Raw genomic sequence first — 8,996 nt, 5'->3', positions numbered from 1 at the left:
GATCAATGTATTTAAGAACCTCAAGGATTAATGCAGGATGCTGAAGTTAGTTACGGATTAGGACCCAGGTGCTTCATTACTAGACAGAGTGAAAAATATCTCCCCAGATACCTCGGGAGGGTGTTGGGCTAAATGCTTTAAATTTAACATTCTGAAGTTTAACTATTGTCCATTTCAACGATACAAATGAAAATTCCCTTGTCACTGTTTGCCTCTTGTGGTGCAACCACTTTTTCTCAAGTCAAACAAAGGCTTCAGGTGGGAAACTGCCTAGCAAAGCATCCCAGCTCACAGAGCGGAATTCAGGAGTTTATAGATGCTTTTGATGATAATTACAAGTCAGGGGACAAACCATTACTTACTTTGAGATGTCTGGATTACCTGTGGATTTCCTTTATCATCCTTATTAGCACTGTTTAGCAAAAGTTAACTCGCAAATACGTGGCCATCGCGGAACCGGAACCCAGTCTCATTCAGGCTGAGCGCACCACACCTGTTCTTGCAGAGGCCACGGTAGGAAAGAAGCTGGCTGGTGGAAAACCAGGCAGACGAGGCTCTGCCCTCCCTGCTCCCCTCCCACCCGCACTGCAGTGTAGTGTGAGGGAACGTGACTGAGAATTTCCTGAAGCCGGGGGAGGGCCACAGCCTTCTCCAGGTTTGCGTTTGTACCTTTCAGCAGGCGCCTCTTCCCCTCCCAGGAGGCTTGCTAGGTGCCGGACCTTTGGGACCCGGTGGCTGAGTCTCCAACTGGGTTGAGGATCAGAATTGTCTGTGGGGTCTTAAAAATTATAGACTTCAACCACATATATTTAGAAGGCCTGAGGTGCAGCCTGGGAATCTGTGTTTTTTAACACGCTTTCCTGAGAGATTCTGATGAAGCAGCAGTTCAACCCATCAGAGCCCTAGGAAGTCCCCAAGAGCTATTTCAGAGCCAATGACCTTGAGACACCCTCTGGTCACAAGGCGGAGTGTCTCTCCCACACGGGGCCATGTCAGTGCTCCTCAAAGAGGGCTCCTCACTGCCAACTCTTCTCTCCTTCTCTGGGCATCTGGCTTTCCTGTCATCCCCAGTCTCTGGAGAGGAAGGAGGAAGGGCCCCTCGGCCCTGGAATGCTGACCCCTGGGGAGCTCCCGGCCTCCCCTCCTCCCAGGGAGTGAGGTCTTGCTCCCTGCCTCTCCCATCCCTTTCTAACAACAGGAATTTCTCACCCTCCTCACTTTTCTTCTCTCTGCTTTCAAGTGTGTCCAGGGCTCCCTTATTGTGAAAAACACATCACTTGACCCCATGCCCCTCCCGGTCCCCTGCGTAAGCTTGCAGGCTTTATCCACACGTGTGGCTGAGCTCTCCACCGGCTCCTCCCGCCCTGACCCCTTGCCGCCGGCTCTCATATTTATCAGTTCGCTTCACTGAAACGGCATCTCCAGCCACCCTGACCTCTAACCCTCCTTCCAGCTCTCTCTTTCTTGCTGTCAACACTTGAATGTCCCCACTGACACTCAAAACGAAACGTATATGGGGTCAAATTCATTGTCTTCCACCCGCACCCCCATCCTCCTCCGTTTCCCCTTTGAGTCAGTCACAGATTCCTTAGTGAGGACACTGAGCCCAGAGAGGGAGCCTTTCAGAGAGAGAAGGGAGCCCGGCCTCCAGCCTTCGTCCTGACGCCTTGAGCTGCCTGGGCTTGGGCTCCTGGGAATCCAGGCGGGGCAGCAGTCCATCTGCTCCCATCTGGCCCCACCCTAACAGCAAAGCTCCTCGAGGGCAGGTCCCCTGCCTCCATTTCCTCTCTAACATCCCTCGGTACAGGACACAGCAAAGGACTTGAGGCCACGTGGAGAAGGGGGGAAACAGGAGGGACGTGGGGACATTACAGCCTCAAAAGGGAAAGCAGCATCTCCTGTCCGTTCCAATTTCAAATAGTACCTCGTCTTTTGGTTAAGCATTGGGGCAGTTTATTAACAGGGCTGCATTCCTTAGTGCTTCTCGTTTTCTTTTTTCTGGACCTTGATGAGTGATACTGACCAGATAACAAAACTCCCCCATCCCAGTCAGCTGGGGTCTCTGGATTTTGCCGGTTTTTAGTGACACCTTCAACTGCTTCATTCTAGATATTTGTAAAGCAGTAACTCATTCAGGGAACAATTTAAGACTCTCTTTGTTTTCTCTTAGGAGAAAAAATGAGGATTAAAAGTCCAGGAGTTCCCGGGCCAGCCCAGGGGCGGAGTGGTTAAGTTCGAGCGCTCAACTTCGGCGGCCCAGGGTTTCGCCGGTTCGGATCCTGGGCACAGACATGGCACCGCTCATCAGGCCATGCTGAGGTGGTGTCCCACATGCCACAACTGGAGGGACCCACAACTAAAAATACACAACTATGTACCAGGGGGCCTTGGGGAGAAAAAAAGGAAAAATAAAATCTAAAAAAAAAATTCCAGGAGTTCAAGGACTGAGAGCAACAGTAGACATATTTAAAATAGACATACAAAATGTCTATTTAATAGCCAGAGTAGCACTATTAATATTTATGGAGTTTGCACTCCAGGGAAGGCCTGGTTCTTAGTGCATCTGCATTGTCCTGTTTAATTCTCACATCCCCATGAGGAAGGCGGTCTGACCACCAGTTCCTTTCAGATGAGGAAACTGAGGCTCAGAGGGGTCAGTGTCTTGCCCAAGATCGCACACGTGGCGAGGCCAGATTTCCCTGTGCGGCTGATCTGGGGCCGCTTCCTCAGTAACTGCACCAGATCCCCTCCCTGGAGGGCGTTAGCCTCTGTTTGAGGGAGAAGCGGTTCGAGGAGGGGCCTCCAAGCGAGACGAGCGGGACTGTGCGCCTCGATGCATCTCAACTAAGAAGAAAATGTAAAAGCAGCTTATAAACTGGTCAGCTCTCTGCACACATTGAGACTCCCTAGTTCAGCCCTCCTTGTGCCTTTATGCAAATGCGGTGAGCTGCTGGCATCCTGGTGAGAACCTTTTCAAGTGAACTGCAGAGCTGGACTCAAACTCAGGGTCAGCCAAGTTCTCTTCTCACACCCCTGCTGCCTTCAGCTCTTAGAATTCCTGCCTATCCAGACGTCCCAAATGGTCTCGACTGTTGTGAGTCTGGGGTGTCTGGATGTTTGGGTCAGAATCTACCACTTTTTTAAGCTCTCTTTCTTAGAAAAACATCCAAATAGCAAGCACAAAAATGAACACCGAATAACCCAGACAACAGAGGTGAAATGCCTGTGAAACAGCTGTTGGGAGAAAAGGTTATCAGCTTTGCCTCTCCCTCCTGTTTTGGGCTTTGAAGGTTCATCAGGCTGGTTCCCCAAAGAAATTTTCTGTGCACCCCAAATAACCCCTGTGAAAGGGGCCAGAGAAGCAGCCTGAGGCGGAATGGAAGACTATCCTGCGACACGGGTGCTCTACTCCACCACCGCCAGCGGCAGGACCAGCAGCGCCACCGGACGCTCTGCCTCCTGGTGCTGGGAATGAGAAGGGGACCATCGCCCTCAGAAGGCACAGCCCCAGGGCCAGAGGTCAGCCTAGATCCACCCCACAGGAAAGCCACAGACAGCCAAGGCAGTGGAGGAGGCTGGCTCCTCTCTGACTCTTTCTGGAGGGTTTTTGTTAAACGTTCTGGCGTGGAAGGGGCCTCTGAGTGTGGCTGGTGCTCTGCGAGGGCATGACCAGGAAGTGAGAACAGTGTCTCCAATAAACGGAGCAGGAATCACTACAAATTTCCATAGGTCTGAATATTTGTTTTTTCTTTCTTTGTTTAAACCACAAATGCTAAGTCAGGATATGTTTTATTTGGGGGAGAAGGCGAGAGACCCCGCCCAGCAATCACAGACAAAACATGGGCCAGACCTGTCCACACTCCCTTCAGTGCTGCCCCAGGGCTGGCTGAGCCGCCTCAGCAGTCCAGTGCCGCGAGCTGTGGGGCGGCACCACTTCCCTTGGGAATCTGGCCCACTGTCTCCTCATTCAGATGCTTTCCCGGCTACTCAGCCGCAGGCTCCTTTCCGGGGGCGCTGCAGCTTCCTTCTCTGGGCCACAAACTTTGACTCATCTTGGACAAAGCGCAGGGCGAGGTGTGGGACATTCAGCTGAGGCCACCTGCTCTTCTCCTGGGTCATGTGCTGGGGACCAAGCAGAGTCGTCCCTTCTTGTGCTCATTCTAGGCCCCAAATGAGAATTTTGTCCCCTACCCCTATCCTACTCCTGCAGACTTTACCCTTCCTCGGGCTGGGAGCTGGTCTTCGTCATCTCTGTGTGTTTAGGGCTCAATAAATGTGTGTAGGAAGTGAATCCCCAAATTCTTCCGGGTTGCATTCCGGAATGATCTCCTGGACAAGGCCTTCCCTTGACCTCCCACAAAGACCGAAATCCCGGAACTGATGCTTTATTCTGAGGAGAGGAACTGAGCCCATTTGTAATTTGACAAAGTGGGTCAAAGCTTTCATGCCTGCTGTACGCCGGCTCTCCTCCCCGTCCCATCTGTCCCAAAGATACAGCCTTGAACGAGCCCCCTTGGTGAAGCCCCATGGCAGTTATAGGCCCCTCATTTTAGGTTGCTAGACCTGGCCTCATAAACCCCATGCACAGAGAGGTGAGAACAGCTGTCGCGAGCCTCTGGCCTAAGCCGGCACAATTCCAAGGAAGTCTTTCCCTCTAATTAGTCGAGTATTTGCTAAAACAGCTCTTACTTTCCTTATTGTAAAACCCTGAGGACAATAGCTTCTTATTGCCAACCGAATGTGTGGGGTTCCTGGTCCCTCATTCCCTGAGCCTCCCCGGGGCCCCCTCCCTCACTGAAAGGGGAAGGCTGTCACCGTGTCTGGTTACTAATTAAGGAAAGGCAAAGCCTTCCATTATTACTATTTTTTGTTTTGTTTTTCCCTCACTGTACTTACTACATTCAAAGGTAATTTCTCTAGCAGGACGACCTCCCACGCACCCAGGGAAGAGATGGGGGTTTCAGCGTGTAAAATAAAGGCGTTGGCGGCCAGGCCTCACACGTGCGGGCTGCTCCCGGTCGGCACGCTGTTCCTAGGTTCTGGGACAGGGCGCAGCAGCTGGTGTTCGAGTTAGCGGGACCTTGGCTAACTCCCAGGGCAGGTCACCCAGGGGTGCTGTGAGGTCCCCAACAGCGCACATCTCACTTGGAAGCACCTCTCCTGGCGTGACCCCGCATCAGATCTCCTTAGCCCAAGGGGCTGTGCGCCGGGGGCTGCAGGAAAGGGTCCAGGCCTACGAGAGGAATGACTTGGGTTTGTAAAGCGGAAATACTCGCTCAAGCTACTTCTTTGGGGGGTTCAAAGGAGGATCAAGCGCGGGCCAGTGTTCGCTGGAAATAGAAGAGCTGCTGACCCACCTCTCTGCCCTCTCAGCGCCTCCAGCTCCGCACCCCTGGGTAGGTGCTCCTCCTGGAGCGCTGGGCGCCCCGAGGGGGCTGCTGGCCTGGTGAGCCCACAGGTCGTCCCAGAGGACCAGGTCGAGCTCCGGGAGAAGAAGGCGGTGGGCCCGGGAAGGGGGCTGGGCTCGCCATCCGCACCCCGCGTCGAGGCCCGGGCCGCTCTGCCGAGGGGCCGAGGGGCCGAGCGGAAGGGCGAGGGCCCCGGGGCGGCGGGCAGGTGCGAGGTCACGGTCCCAGCGCCCGGGAGGAGCCCTCGGGCGGAGTGTCGCGCCCGCGGCCGGTCGGACGGAGCGCGGGGCCGGCGCGGCCGGGGGGCGGGGAGGCGGCGCGGAGGCGGGGCGGGGGCGGGGAGCCCGGGAGCCCGGGAGCCTCTCGCCCAGCGCCGGCCCTGCACTCCGAGCGCCGCCGCCGCCCCGCAGCCGACTCGGGGCCGAAACTTCTCCGGCTCCTGCGCTCCGAGCAGGGCGCGCAGCCTGCGACGACCGTCTGCGGCGGCCTCCCTCCGGCTCGGCCGCGGGCTCCGCAGCGCGCCCGCCCCGCCCGCCGAGCTCGGGGTCCCGGGCCCGGGGCAGGGGGCCCTCCCGGCGCCGAGGGAGCGCGGACCCCGAGGGCCCGGACCGCCCGGCCGGGCTCCGCGGACCCCGGGCGGCGGCCCCAGCATCGCGGGCGGGCCGACGGTTCGGCGGGAGCCCCGGAGCGGAGCGCGCCCGGCCGCGGATGCCGAGTCCGGCGCGGCGGCCCGAGCGGCCCGCGCGCTGAGAGGAGCGGCCCCCGCCCCGCGCCCCCGCCCCCGCCCCGCCGCCGAGAGGAGCCGCCGAGGAGCGCGCGAGCCGCAACCCGGCCAGGTAAGCGCCCTCCCCGCCCGGCCCCCCGCGCTCCCGGCGGGCGTCCCCTGGGCGCTCGGGTCGCGGCGCGGGGAGGGACGAGGGTGCGCGCGGCTCGGGGCGCCGGGAGCCGGCCGGGGGCGGCGCTGCAGACCGCGGGCGGCCGTCGGGTGCCCCCGCCGGGGGCGAAGGGCAGGCGGCGTCCTCGCCCTCCCGCGGCAGCTCGGGCGCTCCGTCCCCGCAGGTGGCGGCGAGGGGGTGGCCTGGGAGCGGCCGCCGGCGGCGTGCGCGGGGACTGCGCGGCTGTCCGGGAAGCGCGAGCCCCTCGGAGCTCCTCGCTGCCTCTTCCGCGCCCGCCGGGCCGGCGGGAGCCCTCTGCCCGGGGTCCGGCCCGCGTCCGCCAGCCTGGGGCGAGCGCTGCAGGCGCAGGCCTTTCCCCTTCCCGAGCGGGCTTAGCTCGCTGCCTGGTTTCCTGCCTGCGGCGGAGCAGGTAGAGCCCCGAGGGGTGTCCCGAGGTCCCTTTCGTTGTCCCTCCGCTCCTTAGGCTGCATCCGTCCTCGTCTTGGGAGAAGTGGGAAGGGACCTCCTTCTCCATCCTCTTGTGGAGTCTCGGTAGGTATTTGGCCGTGCACTCTAGTCAGAGCCAATTTCCTAGATATTTTCATCCTGCACGTCGTTGTGAGAGGTCATTTAGTTGCTTGGAGCAGGATTGGTTCCGTTTCACAGAGAGGGAAACAGGCTGCTCAAGCCTGGCTGTGAGGAGGGGGATTTGCTCTCGCTTTCACCCCAGGCGGCCTTCACTCCTTTTGCCACCTGGCCTCGGTGGCACCAGCTTTCAATTACTACCACCCTGGGCAGATTTCAGCCTAGTACCCGGAGGAGGAAAGCACAGGATCGTGTTACCAATCCCCAGAACTGCTCCAGTCGCCAAGGAATGTGCCCACCTGACGGAGCTCTGAGGGGACATCTGTGCCATGCCATTAGTGTGGGTGCAGGAAACTCTGGGTCAGTGGGGCAGAGTCAGGCTCCTGGCCAAATACGAGCACTTGTGCACCCCTGTCGTGGAAGCTTAGGGTGACCCCTTTTGTGACTGGCCCTAAGGGAACGTAGGGCCCCTGGGAGCAGTGGGCACACCCTCGCAAAGTCAGAGGACCCTTTCCTGGATCCAGCCACTCCTGCTGCTGTCTGTTTCAGATTATCAAAGGCAAGACTCCCAATCGGAGGCATGGATGAGTGGGCGCCAGGCCCTGAGCTTGTGCCCACATGCCTGTCCAGGCTTACACACACAAGTCCTGGCAAACACACCGACCTGTGAGAGGTGGAGGCTGAGTGGTGGTTTTCCTCCATTTCAAAATAGTGTCTCTTCTCTCTTTGACATGGATTTGCGGTTATAAATAGCAAGAAGCAGGGGGTGTGTCCCCTCCCGAGGAAAGGCAGTGCCCAGAGACTGCACAGTTGTCCGAGGAGCAGTACCCTGGGCTGTGCGTGGTGAAGCCGAGCCCAGGAGCCCAAGGAAGAAGGCAGCCTTCAAGCCAGCTCTCAGGCGGCGCTGACACCAGGGTGGGAGGTGAAGGCGGGGAGCAAAGGGACCTAAGGGGATGATGTGTGGATGAATACCTCAGGCCAGCCGTGAGCAACAGCTCCCCTTCCTTCGCTAGAGAAAATCAGACAGAGGGCGTGTGACACTGTGGGGTCTTCTGCCAGGGGCAGGAGCCAGCCCTGGGAAGAGCTCGCGGGCTCCCTCCCATCCAGAGGTTTCCTGCTTCCCCAGGCTCTGATGTCTCCCATCAGTGTGTGGGCGAGGGTGAGTGAATGAGGGGTCTCCTGGGGTGTCTGAAACCAGTCCCCTCTTTAGTTCGTTTGGTGGTTGTAATATCTCCAGGGGTGTCTTACTGACTTGAAACAAGCGTTTTTGAAAAATTTTTTCCGTCCCCAAAGTATAAGTTAAAGGGATATTGCCAAATTTGCTGGGACCCAGAAGCTGTGAAAAGAAAGAAGTGGGGACTGTTCACCTGGCGTTTCACTTCCTCCCACTCTGGTGGCAGCTGAAAGATTTTTAGTTTGCTCTTCTCCAAGGAGGGCAGAGGAGCAGGCTAGTCTGTTCCAATTCTTACTTCCAGGACAGCTCTGCTGGTTTCTGGATTGCCGGGGCCTGGCATCTCTAGCAGGGAGGACGTTTTTACGTGAAGTGATATTGTCTTCTCTGAAATAAAACCCGGTATGTCCACAAATGCTTTCCTGTTGCTCTTCTGACTCTGTTCTCCCAAGCTGCTTTTCAAACTCCCTGTCCTTGATCTCCTTAATCGTCTAAACTGGGCTTCAGGTCCCGTTTGGTCCAGCCCCACACCTGAACACAGCCCTCAGAGTTGTGTGGTTGTGGTTGGTTATAGTGTTTGCAACTCCGTCAGGTCTCTCAAGACTCAGAACAGCAGTAGACATAAAAATCCCCTTGTGGGGAGAGAATACGGGGGCTCCCCACCCTCACCTGAGGACACCCTTGGCAGGTGTCTACTGAGCATCTTCTAACTGCATCCAGAGTCCAGAAAAACCAGCAATGAGGATGAGAATAGATACTGTGATAAAGATGAAAAGACCTGATGGTTTGTAATCTGAGACACCTTTTCAAGTAAAAATACCCTTCTACCCATCTCTGAGGAGCGTGCGCCCACTCCCACACAGCAAGTTGGTGGAGCACGGACATCGGACCTGCTGTTTGGCAGAGGTCTGGCCCCACCTTCCCTTCAGCAGAAGCGCCGGCTGCTCTCGGAGCAGG

The 8,996-nt window shown here is 57.4% G+C and overlaps 2 protein-coding genes across 6 annotated transcripts in view; one reads left to right on the top strand and one right to left on the bottom strand.

Moving 5' to 3' along the window:
* Positions 1-3,773: 3,773 nt before the first annotated feature.
* LOC106783268 (collagen alpha-1(I) chain-like) lies at positions 3,774-6,060 on the bottom strand. 3 transcript variants are annotated; one of them, XR_011439900.1, is made up of 3 exons: positions 5,358-5,652; positions 4,941-5,233; positions 3,774-4,122 (listed from the first exon to the last, which is right to left on the bottom strand). XR_011439900.1 is itself a non-coding variant. In XM_070270783.1 (3 exons), the coding sequence occupies exons 1-2, from the start codon at positions 6,058-6,060 to the stop codon at positions 5,187-5,189; spliced, it is 750 nt and encodes a 249-aa protein (XP_070126884.1). In that variant the 3' UTR covers positions 3,774-4,122; positions 5,000-5,186. The 3 variants fall into 3 exon arrangements, 1 of the variants encoding a protein (XP_070126884.1); XR_001380948.3 differs by having other exon boundaries at positions 4,897-5,233; positions 5,358-5,629; XM_070270783.1 differs by having other exon boundaries at positions 5,000-5,233; positions 5,358-6,060.
* A 16-nt stretch (positions 6,061-6,076) lies between these two features.
* Positions 6,077-8,996, top strand: part of WNT5B (Wnt family member 5B) — a 97,768-nt gene continuing 94,848 nt past the window's right edge. Inside the window, exon 1 of one of the 3 annotated variants that reach the window (XM_023642901.2) lies at positions 6,077-6,244. The gene's annotated coding sequence lies outside the window, so the exon portion shown is untranslated. Of the gene's footprint in view, positions 6,245-6,404; positions 6,836-8,996 lie in introns of those variants that run through there. The other 2 variants (XM_070270780.1, XM_070270781.1) reach the window with 2 other exon arrangements.

This window comes from Equus caballus, chromosome 6 (genome assembly GCF_041296265.1).
Source record: "Equus caballus isolate H_3958 breed thoroughbred chromosome 6, TB-T2T, whole genome shotgun sequence".
Lineage (NCBI taxonomy): Eukaryota > Metazoa > Chordata > Mammalia > Perissodactyla > Equidae > Equus > Equus caballus.
The sequence above is the reverse complement of the archived record's forward strand: the minus strand, read 5'-3'. Positions and strand labels throughout refer to the sequence as shown.

Coding starts and splice junctions, on each gene's coding strand:
- LOC106783268 (XM_070270783.1), bottom strand. CDS start 6,060: ATGCTGGGGCCGCCGCCCGGGGTCCGCGGAGCCCGGCCGGGCGGTCCG. Junction 5,234..5,357: donor GGCGCTGAGAGGGCAGAGAG/GTGGGTCAGCAG, acceptor TTCCTCTCGTAG/GCCTGGACCCTTTCCTGCAG.